At 40.2% G+C, this 25,551-nt stretch overlaps 1 protein-coding gene across 1 annotated transcript in view; it reads left to right on the top strand.

Annotated features, from left to right (window-relative positions):
- LOC103189551 (mucin-19-like) overlaps window positions 1–25,551 on the top strand; it is a 101,959-nt gene that overhangs the window by 20,678 nt on the left and 55,730 nt on the right. The window contains exons 17-39 of the mRNA XM_042335446.1: window positions 5,850–5,885; window positions 6,253–6,294; window positions 6,552–6,599; window positions 7,574–7,609; window positions 16,847–16,882; window positions 17,249–17,305; window positions 17,400–17,447; window positions 18,163–18,198; window positions 18,716–18,763; window positions 19,471–19,509; window positions 19,880–19,936; window positions 20,031–20,078; window positions 20,787–20,825; window positions 21,192–21,248; window positions 21,343–21,390; window positions 22,106–22,144; window positions 22,511–22,567; window positions 22,661–22,708; window positions 23,430–23,465; window positions 23,833–23,889; window positions 24,274–24,321; window positions 25,039–25,074; window positions 25,441–25,497. Coding sequence (XP_042191380.1) covers window positions 5,850–5,885; window positions 6,253–6,294; window positions 6,552–6,599; window positions 7,574–7,609; window positions 16,847–16,882; window positions 17,249–17,305; window positions 17,400–17,447; window positions 18,163–18,198; window positions 18,716–18,763; window positions 19,471–19,509; window positions 19,880–19,936; window positions 20,031–20,078; window positions 20,787–20,825; window positions 21,192–21,248; window positions 21,343–21,390; window positions 22,106–22,144; window positions 22,511–22,567; window positions 22,661–22,708; window positions 23,430–23,465; window positions 23,833–23,889; window positions 24,274–24,321; window positions 25,039–25,074; window positions 25,441–25,497 — 1,053 coding nt within the window. The remainder of the gene's footprint in view (window positions 1–5,849; window positions 5,886–6,252; window positions 6,295–6,551; window positions 6,600–7,573; window positions 7,610–16,846; window positions 16,883–17,248; window positions 17,306–17,399; window positions 17,448–18,162; window positions 18,199–18,715; window positions 18,764–19,470; window positions 19,510–19,879; window positions 19,937–20,030; window positions 20,079–20,786; window positions 20,826–21,191; window positions 21,249–21,342; window positions 21,391–22,105; window positions 22,145–22,510; window positions 22,568–22,660; window positions 22,709–23,429; window positions 23,466–23,832; window positions 23,890–24,273; window positions 24,322–25,038; window positions 25,075–25,440; window positions 25,498–25,551) is intronic.

The following is a 25,551-nucleotide window of genomic DNA, read 5'->3' as shown; positions in this document are numbered from 1 at the left end:
GTCGGGCGAGAGGGGGTTGGGTGTGGAGGGGAATTTAGGCGCAGTGGTGGAGTTGAGCGAGTGGGTGAGTTGGGCGCAGAAGGGGCGTTGTGCGCAGAGGGGGCGTTGTGCGCAGAGGGGGCGTTGTGCGCAGAGGGTGCGTTGTGCGCCTAGGGTGAGTTGGGCACAGAGTGGGCTTCGGGCGTAGAGGAGGTGTTGGGCGCAGTAGAAGCATTGGGCGAGAGGGGGCGTTGGGCGAGAGGAATGTTGAGCGAGAGGGGGCGTTGTGCGCAGAGGGGTTGTTCGGTGCAGAGAGGACGTTGGGCGAGCTGGGTCGATGGGCAAGCGGGGACGTTGGGCGAGAGGGGATGTTGGGCGAGCGAAGGCGTGGGCGAGAGGGGACGTTGGGCGAGTGAGGATGTTGGGCGAGAGGGGACGTTGGGTGAGTGAGGGCATTGGGTGAGCGGGGGCGTTGGGGGAGGGGGAATTGAGCGCAGAGTGGGAATTGGGCACAGAAAGGGTATTGGGCGCAGAGGGGTCGTTGGGTGCAGAGGAAGCGTTGGGCGCAGAGTACGTATTGGGCGCGTTGGGTGAGAGGGAGCGTTGGGCTGAGAGGGGTCAACGGATGAGAGGGTGCGGAAACGGTAAATAGGGCTGTGGCAAAAGCTTTAAACTAATAAGGTGGGGGAGGGATCAGAAGGAAATTACATAAACCCAAATCTAAATGAAATGGGAGATCAGAGTATAGGTCAGACAAAAACTAAGGAATAAGGAGAACATAAATGGTCAGGGAATTAATACAATTATAGAACAGAAGCGTGAAAAACCTGTCAAAATTAAACTGTCTGTACAGCAGTGTACACAACATTCAAAATAAAACAGGAGAACTAGAGGTAATAATTCGTAGTGAGGAACCAGATATAGCAGGGTTCACTGAAACATGGCTACAGAAAGAACAGGACTGGCCATTAAACATTGCAGCGTATAACATATTTAGAAAGGATAGAGACAGGAAAAAGGGTAGTGGAGTTGCTGTACTTATTAGGGATAACATCATGGCAGTAGAAAAAAGGGACATAGCTATCAATAAAATAGAAACAGAATCTGTGTGACTAGAGATAAAAAGATAAGAAGAGATCAATCACACAAATAGGGTTACTCTACAGACTACCTAATAGTGGAAGGGAGGTAGAGGAAGAAATATGCAAGCAAATTAGGGAAATGAGTAAGAGACAAAGAGTAATCATGGGGGATTTCAACTAATTGGCTAGAAGTAAGTAAGTAAAGGTGATAAGGGAATGGCATTCCTTCAAATGTGTACAGGACTCTTCTTACCCAGTATGTAAGAGGCCCAACAAGGAAGAATCACTACTGGATTCAGTAATGGGAAATGAACCGGAACAGATAAGAGAAGTAAGAATAGGGGAACAGCTAGGCAATAGAGATCATAACTTTTTAAGGTTTAAGATAAAGATTGAGAAGGACATGAGGCCGGATGGATTGCATCCGTGTATATTAAAAGAATCTAGGGAAGAGATAGCAGAGGCACTGTTACATATATATACACTAATTCATCAGAAAAGGGAATAGTGCCAGAAGACTGGAGGTTAACTAATGTTATACCTATGTTTAACAGTGGGATAAAACAAGCCCAGGGATCTGTCAGTTTAACATTGGTGATAGGAAAGATAATGGAATCCTTACTGAAAGGTAACAGAAAAACATCTAGAAACCAAATATATATAATAAAGAATACTCAACACGGATTTCAAGAAGGAAAGTCATGCTTGACCAATCTCATTGAATTATTTGAAGAGGGAACAGAAAGAGTAGACAGGGATAATGCAGTAGACTAAATATATTTGGATTTCCAAAAGGCATTTGATAAGGTTTCGCATAATAGACTAATGAGTAAGGTCAGAGCATGTGGAGTCAGGGGAAAAGTAGCAGAATGGATAGCAAGTTGGCTATAAGACAGAAAACAGAGAGTAGGGGTGAAGGGTAGCTACTCAGACTGGCAGAGGGTGGGAAGTTCTGTTCCACAAGGATTGGTATTGGGACTACTGTTGTTCACAATATACATTAACAATTTGGACTCGAGGATCGAAAGTACAATTTCAAAATTTACAAACAAAACTAAATTGGGGGTGTAGTTAATACTGAGGAGGACTGCAACACATTACAACAACAACAACAACAAGATTCCATTTATAAAGTGCCTTTCACGTCAGGAGGACGTCCCAAGGCGCTGCACAGTTGGGTCAGGACCCGAGCAGGGGGGAAATGGTCAGGGTGAGGGGAGGGAAGGGAGGGAGCGAGGAGGAGGGAAATGGTCAGGGTGAGGGGAGGGAAGGGAGGGAGCGAGGAGGGGGGAAATGGTCAGGGTGAGGGGAGGGAAGGGAGGGAGCGAGGAGGGGGAAGAGAGTCGAGAGGGGAGCTGAAGGCTCGGTCAAAGAGAAAGGTTTTGAGACCGGCCTTGAAGGAGGAAAGGGAGGAAGCAAGGCGAAGGCACTGGGGGATGGAGTTCCAGAGCCTGGGGGGTGAGAGGCTGAAGGCCCGACCACCGATGGTAGGGCGGTTGGGGCGGGGGACGTGGAGCAGACCGGAGGCGGAGGAACGGAGGGTACGGGCGGGTAGGTAGGGGGATAGTAGGTCAGAGAGGTAGGAGGGAGCAAGGCCGTGGATGGCCTTATAGGTGAGGATGAAAGACACTGAATGGGCATTTAATCAGCAAATTAATTTCAATATAGATAAGTGTGAGGTGGTATATTTTGGTAGGATGAATAAGGAGGTCACATACTGCCTGGAAAATAAGAATCTAAGTGGGGTAGAGGAGCAAAGGGATCCAGGGGTACAGATACACAAATCACTGAAAGTAGCAACACAGGCCATAAAAAAGCAAACTAAGCATTGGGGTTCATTTCTAGAGGGATAGAAATTAAAAGCAGGGAAGTTATGCTTAACATACATCGAACCTTGGTTAGCCCACTTGGAGTACTGTGTGTAGTTCCTGTCCCCATAGTATAGAAAGGATGTAGAGGCACTGGAGAAGGTGCAAAGGAGATTCACAAGGATGATTCCAGAACTGAGAGTTCAGTAGACAATTATTGATTGTTACTGATATGAGTCATATGATCTATGTATCCTTTTTTGCTAATCATTTACCATTGTGTGTTTTTTAAATTTTGTTATTTAATGCTTGACTATGTTAATCTACAAGTCAGATTTTTTTGGATTGGGAAAATAGTTTAAGTCACCAAAATTGAATTTCTCATCTATTGATTTATAATCGTCACTTTTTCTTTAGAAGACAAAATACTGACAGGCTCATTAACCAACAACAATGGTAGCAATATATTTCTGTACAACATTGCATTTCCTGTAGACCTGTAGCTCATTGGTTAGAGCACTTGTCTCGCAAGTGAGAGACCTGGGTTTGATTCCCGGCAGGATGTGATGTTGGGCAAGTTTCCTTGCTCCACATAATTCTGTTTACCTAGCAGTAAGTAGGATCGCTTGGCTGATCGCTTTTCCGGGGCTAATAATTCCTTGAAAAATTGAAAAATCAATGAATAATAATGAATTGGTCACTTCAACGGTGACTGTTTGTGAGACACTGATGTTCGCAATTGGCTACCGAGTTTTCCCACGAAATATACAGTCAATTCACTTTGAAGCCCACCACCTGCTCCCTGGACCCCATCCCCACCTCTCTCCTTAAATCCCAGCTCCACCTCCTTGCCCCACTACTCGCCAACATCACCAACCTCTCCCTGTCACCTAGCACTGTTCCTTCCCCCCTCAAAACAACTATTATCACCCCCACCTTGAAGAAACCTTTCCTTGACCCATCACAGCTATCCAGCTACCGCCCATCTCAAACATCCCTTTCCTACCCAAGGTCCTTGAGAGAGCCGTTGCCTCCCAGCTCTGCTCTTTCCTCTCCTCTGTCTCCCTCCATGAACCCCTCCAATCAGGTTTCTATGCTGCCCATAGCACGGAAACTGTTCTGGTCAAGGTCACAAACGACATCCTGATCATGTTTGACCAGGGCTCCCTCTGCCTCCTCGTCCTCCTTCACCTCTCGGCTGCCTTTGACACCGTGGACCATTCAATCGTCCTCCACCGCCTCTCCTCCCACCTCAACCTTCAAGGTTCTGTCCTTGACTGGTTCAGATCCTACCTCTCACACCGCCTCCACTTCGTCACAGCAAACGGCTTCTCCTCCAGCCCCCGCACTGTCTCGTGCGGTGTTCCTCAGGGCTCTGTCCTCGGTCCCCTCCTCTTCACCCTCTACATGCTCCCCCTTGGTGACATCATCCACAGATGTGGGGTTAACTTCCACATGTATGTGGATGACACCAACTCTATGTCTCTATCTCCACCTTCAACTCCAGGACTAATGGCGTCCTGACCGACTGCCTGTCCGACATGAAGTCCTGAATGAGGGACAACTTTCTTCAGCACAACGTGAGCATGACCGAGGCTGTCCTGATTGGCTCACGCCAGCGCCTCCGCACCTCAGGCGCTGGCAGCATCAGCATCCACGACTGCACACTTAACCTCACTAAGCCAGTCAGAAATCTGGGTGTCTTGTTTAACCCTAAACTGTCCTTTCTCCCCCACATCTGCACAATGACCGGCACTGCCTACCACCACCTACGCAAAATTGCCAGACTCTGCCACTGCCTCATCCCTCAGGCTGCTGAAACCCTTATCCATGCATTCTTCACATCAAGGCTCGATTACGGAAACTTCCTCCTCATCGGCCTTCCCAACTCTTCCCTTCATAAGCTGCAGATCATCCAAAACTCTGCAGCTTGTGTACTCTCGCACACCAGGCTCCGTGACTCCATCACTCCCACCCTCGCCTGACTCCACTGGCTCCCTATCCCTCAGAAGATTGAGTTCAAGATCCTCGTCCTTATTTTCAAGGCCATCCATGGCCTTGCCCACTCCTACCTCTCTGACCTGCTGATTGCCTACCAACCTGCCCGCTCCCTCCGTTCAGCGTGTTCCGGCCTGCTCCATGTCTCCCGCCCGACCCACCCTACCATTGATGGCCGGGCTTTCAGCCTCTCTGCCCCCACACTCTGGAACTCCATCTCACGGTCCCTTCGCTTTGCTTTTTCCTTTGCCTCCTTCAAGGCCGGTCTCAAGACCCTTCTCTTCGTCAGTGCCTTTGGTCTCCCTCTCTGCCTTCCCTCACCCCTACACCACCCCTCCTCATTGCTCGGGCACCGACACCTGACTGTTCAGCGCTTTGGGATGTCCTCCTGATGTGAAAGGCGCTCTATAAATGTAATTGTTGTTGTTGTTTGCAGTATATTCTGTGAAGCACTTTGAAACGTCTTGTTTTTTTTTTAAAAATGTGATAAGCCACTATATCAAGAATAAGGATTATTGTTATTTTCTTCAGCAGACCACATTTAATTACCCTTTGCACATATAGAGTGCTATAACAAATACTGGTAAATTTTTCATTTTAAATGATTATTTGGGGAGGACAAGCTTGCAGGGCTACGGGGAGGGAGTGGGATTGATTTGGATAGCTCTTTTCAAAGAGCCAGCACAGACACAATGGTCCGAATGGCCTCCTTCTGTGCTGTATAATTCGATAATTTTCCACTGATTAAAGGGTAAGCCTTTCTAATTTTAGGGATTTTATGATGGCAAAAGAGCAATTAATGCTTTACAATGTAAATATTATCTTTAAATTTCATATGGTGCATTTCATATTGGGAGGATACCTGAAAGCACTTCACATGGTTTACTGCACAGTGTACTTTATTTATGTGGGCAGATCGATTTTAAATAAATCATAACTGATTCTCCAACTATCCAATTAAACTCTCTTTTGCCTCTGGAAGAAAGAATAATTAACGCCCCAACGACGAGCACAGCAGGTAAGCAATATCTTTCTAGATACAACACTACATTGACTATCACTGAATAAGATAATTATTAGTTAAAGAATAATTTTATACCACTTTTTATGATGTTTGATTCCAATTTAATATTGAGCTTTTGAAGTTTGCTGTGACATCAAAAATAATCTTTTCGTATCGTGAAAGATTCCAGACCAAAATGAAACAGAATTACTGATCTGGAATCGAATTGCTGTGGAAGTAATCAAAAGACAGTGTTTTTCTAGACTTAGTGTTGTTCTTGGAATGTTTGATATTGAAATATATCCTATATTGATGCTGCTGCAAGATTAACAAGTATCAAATGTCTGCGAATACTGGTTTGAATCATTTTCTTGTTGTTTAGGATCAACAAGAACTCCGTCAACAACTGTTACCCAGTCAAGCGGTAGGAAATTTATCTTTTGCATGCAAATGTTTAATTTTTCACACAACTGCTACAAATGCAAGAATAAAAGTTGAAAATGTTATGATGTTTCCTGTAAAATAGTATTGAAGCAATAAAATATATTGTACCCATCTAACTGTATATTGCTGTTCTGTGATACCCATGAATCTCATTATTAGCCACAATAAAAAATATTTGTGTAGTTCTAGAGAGGAAATGAAGATCTAATGATTTCAATGATGCTCTCTCCATTTTAGGAACAACAAAAACAAGCGCAACTCCATTAATCCAATCTATCATCACTGGTACTTAATTTATATTTTTCTTTACCATATATTGTCTCTCACCCAAATTCTCTTTCACCAAAAGCTACAATTTATGAACTGATAGCACAGTAGACTATTATTGATTGTGACTGATATGACCTATGTTTTCTTTTTCGCTAATCATATACCATTGTGTTTTGTTAAATATTGTTATTTAATGCTTAACTATGTTCTTCCACAAGTCAGCTTTTTAGATTGTGAAAAGAGTTCAGGGTATACCAAAATTGAATGTTCCATCTACTGATTTATAATCCTGGCTTTTCCTTTGGAAGAAAGAAGAGTGACAGGCACATTAACCAACAACAACGATAGCAATATATTACTGTACAACATTGGAAATTTCTTCCCCAGAACACATGTACATTTAAATACCCTTTGCATATATATAGAGGAACATTAAATACTGGCATATTTGCTCTCTGAGATGCTACCTTGTGTAGAAGGCACTATATAAGTGCAAATTGTGCAAATTGTCTGTTCAATTTGAAAATGAAACGTCATTCATTTTCCACTTAACAGTAATAATAATAATAATAATGTCCCTTGCATTTGATATAGCGCCTAATCACATCTTTGAGACATCTTAAAGTGCTACTGTTACCCAGTCAAGCAATAGTAAATTTGTCTTCTGCATGCATGTCTGAAAGAGCTTCACAGACTATACAGTAAAATGAGTAGACTTTATATTTTGTGGGCGAAAAAGGGGAAGCCTACTAATGTTTGGGATATAATGATGGTGAAAGAGCAATTCATGCTTTGCAATGTTATTATTATCTTTACATTTCATATGGTGCATTTCACACTGGGAGGACACTTGAAAGCACTTCACATGGTTTACTGTACAGTAAATGTAAAGTACACTGTGCAGTTTGTGGGATGATCGATTAAAGTAAAAAACTTCATAGCTGATTCTCTAACCATTCATTTAAACTCTTTTCTTTGTCCTTGAGAAGAAACAACAACTAATGCCCCAAGGCCAAGTACAGCAGGTAAGCAATATCTTTCTAGATACAACACTACAATGACGTTCACTGAATATGACAATTATTAGTTGAAGAATAATTTTATACCACTTTTTATGATGTTTGATTCTAATTTAATATTGAGCTTTTGAAGTTTGCTTTGACATCAAAAAAAATCTTTTTCTATTGTGAAAGATTTCAGACCAAAATGAAATAGAATTCATGTTTCACACAATTGCTACAAATGCAAGAATATAATTTGAAAGTGTTATCTCCATTTTAGGAACAACAAACACAAGCAGAACTCCATTAATCCAATCTATCACCATTGGTACTTTTTCTTTTCCATTTATTGTCTCTCAGCCAAACTGTCTTTCACCAAAAGCTGCCATTTTTGAACTAATTGTTCAGGAGACAATTATTGATTGTGACTGATATACAACAAAAAAACAACAATATTACATTTATAGAGCACCTTTCACGTCGGGAGGACGTCCCAAGGCGCTGGACAATTGGTTCGGGACCCGAGCAGGGGGGAAATGGTCAGGATGAGGGGAGGGAGGGGAGGGAGCGAGGAGGGGGTAGAGAGTCGAGAGGGAAGCTAAAGGCACGGTCGAAGAGAAAGGTCTTGAGACCGGCCTTGAAGGAGGAAAGGGAGGAGGCGGCGAAGGCACTGGGGGATAGAGTTCCAGAGCCTCGGGGCTGAGAGGCTGAAGGCCCGGCCACCGATGGTAGGGCGGTTAGGGCGGGGGATGTGGAGCAGACCGGAGCCAGAGGAACAGAGGGTACGGGCAGGTAAGTAGGGGGATAGTAGGTCAGAGAGGTAGGAGGGAGCGAGGCCGTGAATGGCCTTGTAGGTGAGGATGACGATCTTGAAATCAATCCTCTGGGGGATGGGGAGCCAGTGGAGGCGAGCGAGGGTGGGAGTGATGTGGTCACGAAGCCTTGTGCGGGACAGTACATGAGCTGCAGAGTTCTGAATGACCTGCAGCGTGTGGAGGGAGGTGCCGGGAAGGCCGGCGAGGAGAGAGTTCCCATAGTCCAGCCTTGAGGTGATAAAGGCGTGGACCAGAGTTTCAGCATCGTGAGGGGTGAGGTAGTGCCGTAGTCTGGCGATGTTTCGGAGGTGATGGAAGGCGGTGCCAGTTGTGGCGCAGATATGAGGGAGAAAGGACAGCTCAGGGTCAAACAGAACCCCGAGGTTCCTGAGTGGCTTTGAGAGGTGGAGAGTGCAGCCTTGGATGCTGATGCTGTCAGCGCCTGAGGTGCGGAGGCGCTGACGTGAGCCAATCAGGAGGGCCTCAGTTTTTCACACGTTGAGCTGAAGAAAGTTGTCTCTCGTCCAGGACTCGATGTCGGACAGGCAGCTGTCAGGACATCGTTGGTCGTGGAGTTGAGGGTAGAGGAGGAAAGGTAGAGTTGGGTGTCATCCGCATACATGTGGAAGTTAACCCCATGTCTGTGGATGATGTCACCGAGGGGGAGCATATAGAGGGTGAAGAGGAGGGGATCGAGGGCAGAGCCCTGAGGGACACCGCACGAGACAGTGCGGGGGTGGAGGAAAAGCCGTTTGCAGAGACAAAATAAAGACGGTGGGAGAGGTAGGACCTAAACCACTCAAGGACACGGCCTTGAAGGTTGAGGTGGGAGGACAAGCGGTGGAGTAGGATAGCGTGGTCGACGGTATCGAATGCGGCCGATAGGTTGAGGAGGACGAGGAGGCAGAGGGAGCCCTGGTCGCAGATGGTCAGGATGTCATTGGTGACCTTGACCAGGGCAGTTTCTGTGCAATGGGCAGCACGGAAACCTGACTGAAGGGGTTCAAATAATGAATGGGTGGAGAGGAAAGAGCGCAGCTGGGAGGCGACAACTCGTTCCAGGACCTTGGACAGGAAGGGGAGGTTGGAGATGGGCCGGTAGCTTGATCGCTGCGACGCATCAAGGGAGGGTTTTTTCAAAGTGGAAGTGATGGTGGCAGTTTTTAGGGGAATAGGAACAGAGCCTGTTGGATACTGTTTTCAGTAAGAGTCTTCAGATGAATGAAAGTTTCAATAAATTTTATTCAGTCCTGCAAAATAGCTGCAGTCCAGGCACAACGTCTTCAGACACTCCTGGTTGCAGAGAGCTTGTAAAACCGGTTTAAGTTGGTTATCATATCTTAGCTCACTCATCACAGCCCAAATAAGGTCTTCTTGTTTGAGTTCAAACAAGGGTCGACCAATGGTCTCCCACAGAGCCAGAGGAGAGGGACAGGTTGACGATGTCTGTGATATGTGGGGCAAGGAGGTGGAGCTGGGAGATAAGGAGTGGAGTGGAGTGGGGATGGGGTCAAGGAAGCAGTTGGTGGGTTTCAGGGATAGGATGAGTTTGGTGACAGAGGGTGGGGAAATGGGTACGAAGGTGGGAGTGTGGGAGGGAGGGGGTGAGGGGTGGGTGGAAGTTGGAAGGGGAGTGACCGCGGAGCGGATTCCCTTGATTTTGGATTCAAGAAAATTCAGCATCTCCTCGCAGTGATATAAGCTATGTTTCCTTTTTGCAAATCATTTACCATTGTATTTTTTTGAATATTGTTGTTTAATGTTTGACTGTGCTAATCCAATTTTTTGATTTTTGAAAAGAGCTTACGTCACCAAAACTGAATTTCACATCTATTGATTGATAATCCTTACTCTATAAATAAAAAAAAGTCTTCCTTTAGAAGAAAGAATACTGACAGTCTCATTAACCAACAACAATGGAAGGAATATATTTCTGTATGACATTGCAAGCAGATTATTTTCTAGAGGGCGAGAGACTAGGTAGTGTTAGTATTCAGAGGGATTTAGGTTTCCTTGTACATCAATCACAGAAAGTTAGTATGTAGGTACAGCAAGCAATTAGGAAGGCTAATAGCATCTTAGCGTTTATTGCAAAGAGGTTAGAGAACAAGAGTAGGGAAGTCTTGCTGAAATTTTATAGGGCCTTGGTGAGACCGCACGTGGAATATTGTTTGTAGTTTTGGTTTCCTTATCTAAGAATGGATGTACTCGCCTTCGAGGGGGTGCAACGTACGTTCACTAGGTTAGTTCTTGGGATGAACGGGCTGACTTACGAGGAGAGGTTGAGTAGACTAGGCCTACGTTCTCTAGAATATTGAAGAATTAGAGGTGGTCTTATAGAAACCTTATAAGATTCTTAAGGGTCTTGACAGGGTAGACAGTGTGAAACTGATTCCCCTGTTTGGAGAATCTAAAACTAGGGGACATAGTCTCAGGATTAAAGGGCAGCCTTTTAGAACTGAGTGAGAACCTAGAATGACATTCTGAACTCTGTGATCAGGGCTCCCTCTGCCTCCTTGTCCTCCTCGACCTCTCTGCTGCCTTCAACACTGTCGACCACACCATCCTCATACACCACCTCACCTCCTTACTTAATCTTCATGGACCTGTCCTTGCCTGGTTCGATTCCTATCTCTCTCACCGTCTCCACTTTGTTGCCTCTAACGGTTTCTCCTCCAGCCCTCACGCTGTCACGTCTGGCATCCCCCAGGGCTCTGTCCTTGGCCCTCTCCTCTTTAATATCTACATGCTCCCCTTGGTAGCATCATCTGCAGACATGGGATCAACATGTATGCGGATGACACCCAACTCTATCTTTCTGCCTCCATCCTCAACTCCAGGGCCACTGCTGTCCTGGCAGACTGTCTGTAGGACATCAAGTCCTGGATGAGGGCAAATTTCCTACAGTTGAATGTGAACAAGACTAAGGCTCTCCGGATTGGCTCGCGTCAGCGCCTCAGCACCTCAAGCTCTGGCAGCATCAACTTCAACTCACCAAGCCAGTCAGGGACCTCAGTGTCTTGTTCGATCCTCAACTATCTTTTTTTCCCTACATCCAAGCCATGACCCACTCTGCCTTCCCTCACCTCTGTAACATCGCCCGACTCCACCACTACCTCACACCTCAGGTCACTGAAACTCTTGTTCATGCCTTCATCACCTCCAGGCTCAACTATGTCGGCCTTCCCCACTCCTCCCTCCACAGGCTGCAGCTAATCCAGAACTCTGCAGCCCTTGTCCTCTCCCGCATCAAACTCTGTAACCCCATCTTCCCCATTCTCGCCCAACTCCATTGGCTCCCTATCCTTCAGAGGATCCAGTTCAAAATCCTGGTCCTCGCCTACAAAGCCCTCAATGGTCTCGCCCCACCCTATCTCGGCAACCTCCTAACTCCTTACCAACCCGCCCGCTCCCTCCACTCAGCCGGCTCTGGCTTGCTCCACGTTCCCCGATCCACCCGCCTCACCATTGGCAGGAGAACCTTCAACCACTCTGCCTCCAACCTCTGGAACTCCATCCCCCAATCACTCCGCCCCACCCCCTCCTTAGCCTCCTTCAAGTTCCACCTCAAAACCCTCCTCTTTGACCATGCCATTGGTCACCCCCTTCCTCTCCCTTCCCTTCTCCCCCCTGACCCCAACTTGGGTCTCAAATGCTGTACACTGTCCAGAGCCTTGGGCCGTCCTTCCGACGTGAAAGGCACTATACAAATGTAATCTTGTTGTTGTTGAGTTGAGAAACCATTTCTTCACTCAAAGGGTAGTGAATTTATGGAATTCTCTACCCCAGAAGGCTGTGGATGCTCAGTCATGGAACATATTCAAGACTGAGATCGATAGATTTTTAAAAACTAAAGGGATTAAGGGATATAGGGATAGGGCGGATAAATGGAATTAGGTTAGAAGATCAGCAGGCTCGAGGGGCCGAATGGCCTATTCCTGCTCCTTCTTATGTTCTTATGCAATTTCATTCACCAGACCACGTATATATTTAAATACTCTTTAAACATATATAGTGCTATGTCAAATACTGGTATTTGAAAAGAAAACATCATTCGTTTTCCAATGATTTATAATAAGAATCCTTGCATTTGTTATATCACCTCATCACGTCTTCGAGACATCTGAAAGCGCTTCGCAGAATATACTCTAAGCAGGAGTGGGCAAAATACGGCCTGTGTCTGGCCCGTCAATGTGTCTAGCAATAAAAAAAATTATAGTTCATTCAGTCCCAGAAAGGATCAGTTTTAAATGCGTCCCATACGTTGCTTCAGCTCCCCTCTTGACTCTCTACCCCCTCCTCGCTCCCTCCCTTCCCTCCCCTCACCATTTCCCCACTCCTCGGGTCCCGACCCAACTGTCCAGCGCCTTGGGACTTTCGCCCGACGTGAAAGGCGCTCTATAAATGAAATCTTGTTATTGTTGTTGTTGCTTACTTTTGTCACAGCATCGACTTTTAATTGCTAAAGTTGTTAGTTTTTTTCTCCACGAATTTCGCATTTCAATCAGACCGAGAACTTCAGCCAATCACACTGCTTAGTTGTGCGCATGCTCCCTTAAATGTTGAAGCAGGCTGACTTCAGAAATTTACGGATTGGCAAATTTTCAAACTCGCGCACGGCAACTGCAGCTGACTCATATGTGTTGGCCACGACATGAGCAACGTAAAGCATTATTGCCACAGAATGTCAGTTCTAACTAGAATTGACGTTCGCCATTAATACTTTTCACTGAAGAAGACGTTACTGTGATTTATCTGTTTATTATTCGTTTGTATTTTTGTGCGCCAATTTGGTATTTATATCACCCATAAACCGTGAATGTTAATTTGAAATAAGTTTATCAAAGAAGCAACAAAGAATGGAGTTCTGAATTTTTTTTATCAGTGTGGGTGGAAAAGCTGTGTGCTTAATTTGTGGCAGTGCTCAAAGATTACAACTTGAATCGCCATTGTGAGAGCAAACGTGCTTCTCCCGAAGAAAAAGGAAAGAAAGCTGATGAGATGGTTGTTCGAATGCAAAAAGAGCAAAGCATTTTCGCAAACAATTTGCGCCCCAGGAAGAGGTTAAAAGAGTGAGTTACATGATTGCACACAAAATCGCTAAGAACAGCAAACGATGCTCTGAAGGAGAATTTATAAAGGAATGTATCGTTGACTCTGCCTCGATTTTATGCCCATACAAGAAAAAACAGTTCGAAAACATTAGCTTTTCAAGACGAACTATTGTGAGACATGTTGAGGATATCTCTGAGAACCTGTATCTGAAGTTACAAAATAAAGTAAGCAATTTTGCATGTTTTTCACTGGCACTCGATGAGAATTGTGATGTCAAAGACACAGCCCAATTGATAATTTTTAATCAAGGGTATCACCAAACATTTTGAGCTCACAGAAGAATTGGCATCAATGCAGTCAATGAAAGGTAGGACAACTGGAGAAGACTTTTTGGAGGCAGTAAATAAGTGTATCTTAAAATTTGGAGTGGAGTGGAAAAAATTGGTGAATGTAACCACCGATGGAAGCCCAAATCTGACAGGCAAAAATGTTGGGTTACTGAAAAGAATTCAAGATCAAGTCAAAGAAACAAATCCAGAACAGAATATTGTTTTATAACACTGCATTATCCACCAAGAGGTCCTCTGTAAGAGTGTTCTAAACCTAAGTAATGTCGTGGACACAGTTACGAAAGTGGTCAACTACATTCGAGCAAGAGGATTAAACCACAGGCAATTTGTAACTGCTTGAGGAATTGGAATCCGAGCACACGGATGTTCTGTATTACATGAATGTAAGATGGCTTAGTTTAGGAAAGGTCTTGAAAAGAGTGTGGGAACTGAGATCAGAGATAGATTTATTTTTGGATATGAAACAAAAAGTTTTGGATTTCCCACAGCTGAATGTTGCGAATTGGCTCTCTGATTTCGCATTTGCTATTGATATCATGGGCCACATGAATGAACTGAATTCAAAACTGCAACAGAAAGGGCCTTTGTGCACGATTTGTATTGCAGTGTCAAGTCATTTATGACAAAATTATTTATTTTATCGCGTCAGATATTAAACAGGCAGTTCGCCCACTTTCCAACTTTGCAGCAGATTTTGTGATCAAAGCCTTAAAAACTGTACTTCGTCACTACTTGACTTACATGCTGAATTTTCTTGCCAATTCCACGATTTCAATTTGATCGAAAATAACCTCTCTGTGGTCTCTTTATCTTTCTTATTTGATGTTGACAAAGCCCCATTTGACCTCCAACTCGAGCTTATTGACCTGCAATGTGATCCATTGCTTGCGGAGCAATTCAAATCAGTGCCGTTTCCAAGTTTTTATGCCTTTCTTAATGAATATACCTTTCAATAAATAAAGACTCATGCCCGGAGGATGCTTGTGTTGTTTGAATTAACATACATATGTGAGGAGACATTTTCTGTGATGAAATTCAATAAATCAAAACAAGATCTGTGATGACTGATGACCACCTTGCAGCAGTACTCCACGTTGCAACAACGGAGACGATGCCTGACTTCAATTGTCTGGTTAACGCACATCAGCGCTTTCATTCTTCCCATTGAGTGAGCTTCTCACATTCGCATCAATATGTGAATAAATGAATAAATATTTGAATAAATGCTCAATGATTTGTTTTTATTTAACCAAATTTTAATAAACGTCAATTATATAGACTTTATTTTATGCACGTACAATTGTAAGACTTGATTTTGAGCTATTATTAAGCATGTGCATCTATATTAAATGTGTGATCTGTGAAGCTTGCCAAAACTCATGAAGTGGCTCACCAGCCAAAATAATTGCAAATCCATGCTCTAAAGTGAATTGACTGTATATTTTGTGGGCGAAAAGGAGGAAGCCTCTGTAATGTTTGGGATATAATGATGGTGAAAAAGCAATTCATACTTTTCAATGTTGTTATTATCTTTACATTTCATAAGGTGCATTTCACATTGGGAGGATATCTGAAAGCACTTGACATGTGCAGTGTCACTTTTCACTGTACAGTAAATGTAAAGTACACTGCCTTTTTGTGGGCAGATCAACTTTTAAAAAAAATCATAGCTGATTCTCCAAACATTCAATTAAACTCTTTTTCCTCAAGAAGAAGCAACAACTAATGCCCCATCTATGAGCACAGCAGGTAAACAATATCTTTCCAGACACATCACTACATTGACTATCAATGAATATGACAATTATTAATTGAACAATAATTTCATATCACTTTTTTAAAATGTTTGATTCCAATTTAATATTGAGCTTTTGAAGTTTGCATTGACATCAAAAATAATCTTTTTGTATCAGGAAATATTCCAGACCCAAATTAAATAGAATCACTAATCTGGATCGGAATTGCTGTGGATGCAATCAAAAGAATGTGCCATCTAGATTTAGTGTTCTTCTTGGAATGTTTGATATTGAAGTATATCCTATATTCATCCCGCTGCAAGATTAACAAGTATCAAATGGCTGCAAGTAGTGGTTTGATGTATTTTCTTGTTGTTTGGGATCAACAAGAAGTCCGTCAAAATCTATAAGTACAACCACTTTTATCCAGTTAAGCAGCAGGAAATTTGACTTTTGCATGCAAATGTTTCATGTTTCTCACAATTACTAAAAATGCATGAATAAAAGTTGAACATGTTAGGATGCTTCCTGTCAATTAGTATTGTAGCAACAAAATATATTTCACCCAACTAACTGTATATTGCTGTTCTGTGAATTCCATGAATCTCATTATCAGCATTCCATTTATTCCATTTACCAAACTGTCTTTCACCAAAAGCTGCCATTTATGAACTAATTGTTCAGTAGACAATTATTGATTGTGATTGATATGAGCTATGTTTCCTTTTTGAAAACCATTTACTTTTTTTTAAATATGGTTATTTAATGCTTAACTATGTTAATCTACAAGTCAGAATTTTTTTGGTTTGTGAAAAAAGTTGAGGTCACCAAACTGAATTTCCCATGTATTGGTTTAGAATCCTTACTCTAGAATTAAAAAAAAGTCTTCCTTTAGACGAAAGAATACTGATGGGCTCTGTAACCAACAACACTGGAAGCAATATATTTTTGTATGACTTTGCAATTTCAATCACCAAGTCTATATTTATATATGTTTATTTATATATTTAATAATAGTAATATATCCTTAACAATGATAATAATCCTGCATTTGAAATAGCGCTTTTCCCGTCTTCTGCACGGCTCAATGCGCTTTACAGAATTTGTGAGCGAAATGCGGCAGCCAAATTGCGCACAGCAGTGTCCCACAAACAGTCGTGGATTGAAGTGACCAATTTATTATCGTTTTCTTTCCTGAGGGATTATGATTAGGTGTGTGGAGTAAGGAAACTTGCTGAAAGTGAATGAATTTCATAGCTTATTCTCCAACCTTTCATTTAAACTCCTTTCTTTTTCCTCGAGAAGAAACACCGGCTAATACCTCAACGCCAAGCACAGCAGGTAAGCAATATCTTTCGAGATACAACACTGCAATGACGTTCACTGAATATGACATTTATTAGTTGAGGAATAATTTTATACCACTTGTTATGATGTTTCATTCCAATTTAATATTGAGCCTTTGAAGTTCGCTGTGACATCAAAAATAATCTTTTTGTATCGTGAAAGATTCCAGACCAAAATGAAATAGAATTACTGATCTGGATTAGAATTGCTATGGATGCAATCCAAAGACAGCGTTTTTCTAGACTTAGTGTTGCTCTTGGAAAGTTTGATATTGAAGTATATCCTATGTTGATGCTGCTGCAACTTTATCAGGTATCAAGTGTCAGCGAATACTGGTTTGATGCATTTTCTGTTGTTTAGAATCAACAACAACTCCGTCAACAACAATAAGTACAACCACTGTTACCCATTCAAGCGGTAGGAAAATCATCTTTTGCATGCAAATGATTCATGTTTCACACAATTAATACGAATACAAGAATATCATTTGAAAATGTTATCTCCATTTTAGGAATAACAAAAACAAGCAGAATTCCATTAATCCAACCTATCATCACTGGTACTTAATTTATTTTTCATTTTCCATTTACTGTCTCTCAAGCAAACTGTCTTTCACCAAAGGTGCCATTTATGAACTAATTGTTCAGTCGACAATTATTGATTGTGATTGATATGAGCTATGTTTCCTTTTTGAAAATCATTTACTTTTTTTTAAATATGGTTATTTGATGCTTAAATATGTTAATCCACAAGTCAGAATTTTTTTGGTTTGTGAAAAAAGTTGAGGTCACCAAACTGAATTTCCCATGTATTGGTTTACAATCCTTACTCTATAATTAAAAAAAAGTCTTCCTTTAGAAGAAAGAAGACTGATGAGCTCTTTAACCAACAAGACTGGAAGCAATATATTTTTGTATGACTTTGCAATTTCATTCATCAAGTCTGTATTTATATATGTGTATTTATATATTTAATAATAGTAATATATCCTTAACAATGATAATAATAATAATCCTGCATTTGAAATAGCGCTTTTCCCGTCTTCTACACGGCTCAATGCGCTTCACAGAATTTGTGAGCGAAATGCGGCAGCCAAATTGCGCACAGCAGTGTCCCACAAACAGTCGTGGATTGAAGTGACCAATTTATTATCGTTTTCTTTCCTGAGGGATTATGATTAGGTGTGTGGAGTAGGGAAACTTGCTGAAAGTAAAAGAATTTCATAGCTTATTCTCCAACCATTCATTTAAACTCCTGTCTTTTTCCTCGAGAAGAAACACCGACTAATGCCTCAACGCTAAGCACAGCAGGTAAGCAATATCTTTGGAGATAGAACACTACAATGACGTTCAATGAATATGACCTTTATTAGTTAAAGAATAATTTTATACCACTTGTTATGATGTTTGATTCCAATTTAATATTGAGCTTTTGAAGTTTGCTGTGACATCAAAAATAAACTTTTTGTATCATGAAAGATTCCAGACCAAAATGAAATAGAATTACTGATCTGGATTAGAATTGCTATGGATGCAATCCAAAGACGGTGTTTTTCTAGACTTAGTGTTGCTCTTGGAAAGTTTGATATTGAAGTATATCCTATGTTGATGCTGCTGCAACTTTATCAGGTATCAAGTGTCAGCGAATACTGGTTTGATGCATTTTTTGTTGTTTAGAATCAACAACAACTCTGTCAACAACAATAAGTACAACCACTGTTACCCAGTCAAGCCGTAGGAAAATCGTCTTTTGCATGCAAATGATTCATGTTTTACATAATTAATACAAATACAAGAATATCATTTGAAAATGTTATCTCTATTTTAGGAACAACAAAAACAAGCAGAGTTCCATTAATCCAACCTATCATCACTGGTACTTAATTTATTTTTCATTTTCCCTTTACTGCCTCTCAAACAAACTGTCTTTCACCAAAAGCTGCCATTTATGAACTAATTGTTCAGTAGACAATTATTGATTGTGATTGATATGAGCTATGTTTCCTTTTTGAAAACCATTTACTTTTTTTNAAATATGGTTATTTAATGCTTAACTATGTTAATCCACAAGTCAGAATTTTTTTGGTTTGTGAAAAAAGTTGAGGTCACCAAACTGAATTTCCCATGTATTGGTTTAGAATCCTTACTGTAGAATTAAAAAAAAGTCTTCCTTTAGACGAAAGAATACTGATGGGCTCTGTAACCAACAACACTGGAAGCAATATATTTTTGTATGACTTTGCAATTTCATTCATCAAGTCTGTATTTATATATGTGTATTTATATATTTAATAATCGTGATATATCCTTCACAATGATAATAATCCTGCATTTGAAATAGCGCTTTTCACGTCTTCTACACGGCTCAATGCGCTTCACAGAATTTGTGAGCGAAATGCGGCAGCCAAATTGCGCACAGCAGTGTCCCACAAACAGTCGTGGATTGAAGTGACCAATTTATTATCGTTTTCTTTCCTGAGGGATTATGATTAGGTGTGTGGAGTAGGGAAACTTGCTGAAAGTAAAAGAATTTCATAGCTTATTCTCCAACCTTTCATTTAAACTCCTTTCTTTATCCTCGAGAAGAAACACCGACTAATGCCCCAACGCCAAGCACAGCAGGTAAGCAATATCTTTCGAGATACAACACTGCAATGACGTTTACTGAATATGACATTTTTTATTAGTTGAGGAATAATTTTATATCACTTGTTATGATGTTTGATTCCAATTTAATATTGAGCCTTGGAAGTTTTTCTGTGACATCAAAAATAATCTTTTTGTATCATGAAAGATTCCAGACCAAAATGAAATAGAATTACTGATCTGGATTAGAATTGCTATGGATGCAATCCAAAGACAGTGTTTTTCTAGACTCAGTGTTGCTCTTGGAAAGTTTGATATTGAAGTATATCCTATGTTGATGCTGCTGCAAGTTTATCAGGTATCAAGTGTCTGCGAATACTGGTTTGATGCATTTTTTGTTGTTTAGAATCAACAACAACTCCGTCAACAACAATAAGTACAACCACTGTTACCCAGTCAAGCGGTAGGAAAATCATCTTTTGCATGCAAATGATTCATGTTTCACACAATTAATACAAATACAAGAATATCATTTGAAAATGTTATCTCCATTTTAGGAACAACAAAAACAAGCAAAATTCGATTATTCCAACCTATCATCACTGGTACTTAATTTATTTTTCATTTTCCCTTTACTGTCTCTCAACCAAACTGTCTTTCACCAAAAGCTGCCATTTATGAACTAATTGTTCAGCAGACAATTATTGATTGTGACTGATATGAGCTATGTTTCCTTTTTGAAAATCATTTACAATTTTTTTTAAATATTGTTATTTAATTCTTAATTATGTTAATCCACAAGTCAGAATTTTTTGGGTTTGTGAAAAAAGTTGAGGTCACCAAACTGAATTTCCCATGTATTGGTTTAGAATCCTTACTCTATAATTAAAAAAAAGTCTACCTTTAGAAGAAAGAATACCGATGGGCTCTTTAACCAACAACACTGGAAGCGATAAATTTTTGTATGAGTTTGCAATTTCATTCACCAAGTCTGTATTTTTCATGTTTATTTATATATTTAATAATAGTAATATATCCTTAACAATGATAATAATCCTGCATTTGAAATAGCGCTTTTCACGTCTTCTACACGGCTCAATGCGCTTCACAGAATTTGTGAGCGAAATGCGGCAGCCAAATTGCGCACAGCAGTGTCCCACAAACAGTCGTGGATTGAAGTGACCAATTTATTATTGTTTTCTTTCCTGAGGGATTATGATTAGGTGTGTGGAGTAAGGAAACTTGCTGAAAGTAAAAGAATTTCATAGCTTATTCTCCAACCATTCATTTAAACTCCTTTCTTTTTCCTCGAGAAGAAACACCGACTAATGCCTCAACGCTAAGCACAGCAGGTAAGCAATATCTTTGGAGATAGAACACTACAATGACGTTCAATGAATATGACCTTTATTAGTTAAAGAATAATTTTATACCACTTGTTATGATGTTTGATTCCAATTTAATATTGAGCTTTTGAAGTTTGCTGTGACATCAAAAATAAACTTTTTGTATCATGAAAGATTCCAGACCAAAATGAAATAGAATTACTGATCTGGATTAGAATTGCTATGGATGCAATCCAAAGACGGTGTTTTTCTAGACTTAGTGTTGATCTTGGAAAGTTTGATATTGAAGTATATCCTATGTTGATGCGGCTTCAAGTTTATCAAGTATCAAGAGTCTGCGAATACTGGTTTGATGCATTTTTTGTTGTTTAGAATCAACAACAACTCCGTCAACAACAATAAGTACAACCACTGTTACCCAGTCAAGCGGTAGGAAAATCATCTTTTGCATGCAAATGATTCATGTTTCACACAATTAATACAAATACAAGAATATCATTTGAAAATGTTATCTCCATTTTAGGAACAACAAAAACAAGCAAAATTCGATTATTCCAACCTATCATCACTGGTACTTAATTTATTTTTCATTTTCCCTTTACTGTCTCTCAACCAAACGGTCTTTCACCAAAAGCTGCCATTTATGAACTAATTGTTCAGCAGACAATTATTGATTGTGACTGATATGAGCTATGTTTCCTTTTTGAAAATCATTTACAATTTTTTTTAAATATTGTTATTTAATGCTTAATTATGTTAATCCACAAGTCAGAATTTTTTTGGTTTGTGAAAAAAGTTGAGGTCACCAAACTGAATTTCCCATGTATTGGTTTACAATCCTTACTCTATAATTAAAAAAAAGTCTTCCTTTAGAAGAAAGAATACTGATGGGCTCTGTAACCAACAACACTGGAAGCGATATATTTTTGTATGACTTTGCAATTTCATTCATCAAGTCTGTATTTATATATGTATATTTATATATTTAATAATAGTAATATATCCTTAACAATGATAACAATAATAATCCTGCATTTGAAATAGCGCTTTTCACGTCTTCAACACGGCTCAATGCGCTTCACAGAATTTGTGAGCGAAATGCGGCAGCCAAATTGCGCACAGCAGTGTCCCACAAACAGTCGTGGATTGAAGTGAACAATTTATTATTGTTTTCTTTCCTGAGTGATTATGATTAGGTGTGTGGAGTAAGGAAACTTGCTGAAAGTAAAAGAATTTCATAGCTTATTCTACAACCTTTCATTTAAACTCCTTTCTTTTTCCTCAAGTAGAAACACCGACTAATGCCTCAACGCCAAGCACAGCAGGTAAGCAATATCTTTCGAGATAGAACACTACAATGACGTTCACTGAATATGACATTTATTAGTTGAGGAATAATTTTATATCACTTGTTATGCTGTTTGATTCCAATTTAATATTGAGCCTTGGAAGTTTGCTGTGACATCAAAAATAATCTTTTTGTATCGTGAAAGATTCAAGAACAAAATGAAATAGAATTACTGATCTGGATTAGAATTGCTATGGATGCAATCCAAAGACAGTGTTTTTCTTGACTCAGTGTTGATCTTGGAAAGTTTGATATTGAAGTATATCCTATGTTGATGCTGCTTCAAGTTTAACAAGTATCAAATGTCTGCGAATACTGGTTTGATGCATTTTTTGTTTTTTAGAATCAACAACAACTCCCTCAACAACAATAAGAACAACCACTGTTACCCAGTCAAGCGGTAGGAAAATCATCTTTTGCAGCAAATGATTCATGTTTCACACAATTAATACAAATACAAGAATATCATTTGAAAATGTTATCTCCATTTTAGGAACAACAAAAACAAGCAAAATTCGATTAATCCAACATATCATCACTGGTACTTAATTTATTTTTCATTTTCCATTTACTGTCTCTCAAACAAACTGTCTTTCACCAAAAGCTGCCATTGATGAACTAATTGTTCTGTCGACAATTATTGATTGTGATTGATATGAGTTATGTTTCCTGTTTGAAAATCATTTACTATTGTGTTTTTTAAATCTTGTTATTTAATGCTTAATTATGTTAATCCACAAGTCAGAATTTTTCTGGTTTGTGAAAAAAGTTGAGGTCACCAAACTGAATTTCCCATGTATTGGTTTACAATACTTACTCTATAATTAAAAAAAAGTCTTCCTTTAGAAGAAAGAATACTGATGGGCTCTTTAACCAACAAGACTGGAAGCAATATATTTTTGTATGACTTTGCAATTTCATTCACCAAGTCTGTATTTATATATGTATATTTATATATTTAATAATAGTAATATATCCTTAACAATGATAACAATAATAATGCTGCATTTGAAATAGCGCTTTTCACGTCTTCAACACGGCTCAATGCGCTTCATAGAATTTGTGAGCGAAATGCGGCAGCCAAATTGCGCACAGCAGTGTCCCACAAACAGTCGTGGATTGAAGTGACCAATTTATTATCGTTTTCTTTCCTGAGGGATTATGATTAGGTGTGTGCAGTAAGGAAACTTGCTAAAATTAAAAGAACTTCATAGCTGATTCTCCAACCATTCATTTAAACTCCTTTCTTTTTCCTCGAGAAGAAACACCGACTATTGCCTCAACGCCAAGCACAGCAGGTAAGCAATATCTTTCGAGATAGAACACTACAATGACGTTTACTGAATATGACATTTATTAGTTGAGGAATAATTTTATAACACTTTTTATGATGTTTGATTCCAATTTAATATTGAGCCTTGAAAGTTTGCTGTGACATCAAAAATAATCTTTTTGTATCGTGAAAGATTCCAGACCAAAATGAAATAGAATTACTGATCTGGATTAGAATTGCTATGGATGCAATCCAAAGACAGTGTTTTTCTAGACTTAGTGTTGCTCTTGGAAAGTTTGATATTGAAGTATATCCTATGTTGATGCGGCTACAAGTTTATCAAGTATCAAGTGTCTGCGAATACTGGTTTGATGCAATTTTTTGTTGTTTAGAATCAAAAACAACTCCGTCAACAACAATAAGTACAACCACTGTTACCCAGTCAAGCGGTAGGAAAATCGTCTTTTGCATGCAAATGATTCATGTTTCACACAATTCATACTCATACAACAACAACAACAACAACAACAACAAGATTGCATTTATAAAGCGCCTTTCACGTCAGGAGGACGAACCAAGGCGCTGCACAGTTGGGTCATGACCCGAGCAGGGGGGAAATGGTCAGGGTGAGGGGAGGGAAGGGAGGGAGCGAGGAGGGAGGAAATGGTCAGGGTGAGGGGAGGGAAGGGAGGGAGCGAGGAGGGGGGGAATGGTCAGGCGGAGGGGAGGGAAGGGAGGGAGCGAGGAGGGGGGAAATGGTCAGGGTGAGGGGAGGGAAGGGAGGGAGCGAGGAGGGGGAAGAATATAATTTGAAAATGTTATCTCCATTTTAGGAACAACAAAAACAAGCAGAGTTCCACTAATCCAACCTATCATCACTGGTACTTAATTTATTTTTCATTTTCCATTTTCTGTCTGTCAACCAAACTGTCTTTCACCAAAAGCTGCCATTTATGAACTAATTGTTCAGTAGACAATTATTGATTGTGACTGATATGAGCTATTTTTCCTGTTTGAAAATCATTTACTTTTTTTTAAATATGGTTATTTAATGCTTAACTATGTTAATCCACAAGTCAGAATTTTTTTGGTTTGTGAAAAAAGTTGAGGTCACCAAACTGAATTTCCCATGTATTGGTTTACAATACTTACTCTATAATTAAAAAAAGTCTTCCTTTAGAAGAAAGAATACTGATGGGCCCTTCACCAACAACACTGGAAGCAATATATTTTTGTATGACTTTGCAATTTCATTCATCAAATCTGTATTTATATATGTGTATTTATATATTTAATAATAGTAATATATCCTTAACAACGTTAACAATAATAATCATCCTGCATTTGAAATAGCGCTTTTCACGTCTTCTACACGGCTCAATACGCTTCACAGAATTTGTGAGCGAAATGCGGCAGCCAAATTGCGCACAGCAGTGTCCCACAAACAGTCGTAGATTGAAGTGACCAATTTATTATTGTTTTCTTTCCTGAGGGATTATGATTAGGTGTGTGCAGTAAGGAAACTTGCTAAAATTAAAAGAACTTCATAGCTGATTCTCCAACCATTCATTTAAACTCCTTTCTTTTTCCTCGAGAAGAAATACAAACTATTGCCTCAACGCCAAGCACAGCAGGTAAGCAATATCTTTCGAGATACAACACTACAATGACGTTCACTGAATATGACACTTATTAGTTGAGGAATAATTTTATGACACTTTTTATGATGTTTGATTCCAATTTAATATTGAGCCTTGGAACTTTGCTGTGACATCAAAAATAATCTTTTTGTATCGTGAAAGATTCCAGAACAAAATGAAATAGAATTACTGATCTGGATTAGAATTGCTATGGATGTAATCCAAAGACAGTGAATTTCTAGACTTAGTGTTGCTCTTGGAAAGTTTGATATTGAAGTATATCCTATGTTGATGCTGCAGCAAGTTTATCAGGTATCAAGTGTCTGCGAATACTGGTTTGATGCACATTTTGTTGTTTAGAATCAACAACAACTCCGTCAACAACAATAAGTACAACCACTGTTACCCATTCAAGCGGTAGGAAAATCGTGTTTTGCATGCAAATGATTCATGTTTCACACAATTAATACG

The sequence above is a fragment of the Callorhinchus milii genome, unplaced genomic scaffold (genome assembly GCF_018977255.1).
Source record: "Callorhinchus milii isolate IMCB2004 unplaced genomic scaffold, IMCB_Cmil_1.0 Scaffold5, whole genome shotgun sequence".
NCBI classification, from domain to species: Eukaryota; Metazoa; Chordata; class Chondrichthyes; order Chimaeriformes; family Callorhinchidae; genus Callorhinchus; species Callorhinchus milii.
Note: the sequence above shows the minus strand (reverse complement) of the source record. Positions and strands in the feature narration are given on the sequence as shown.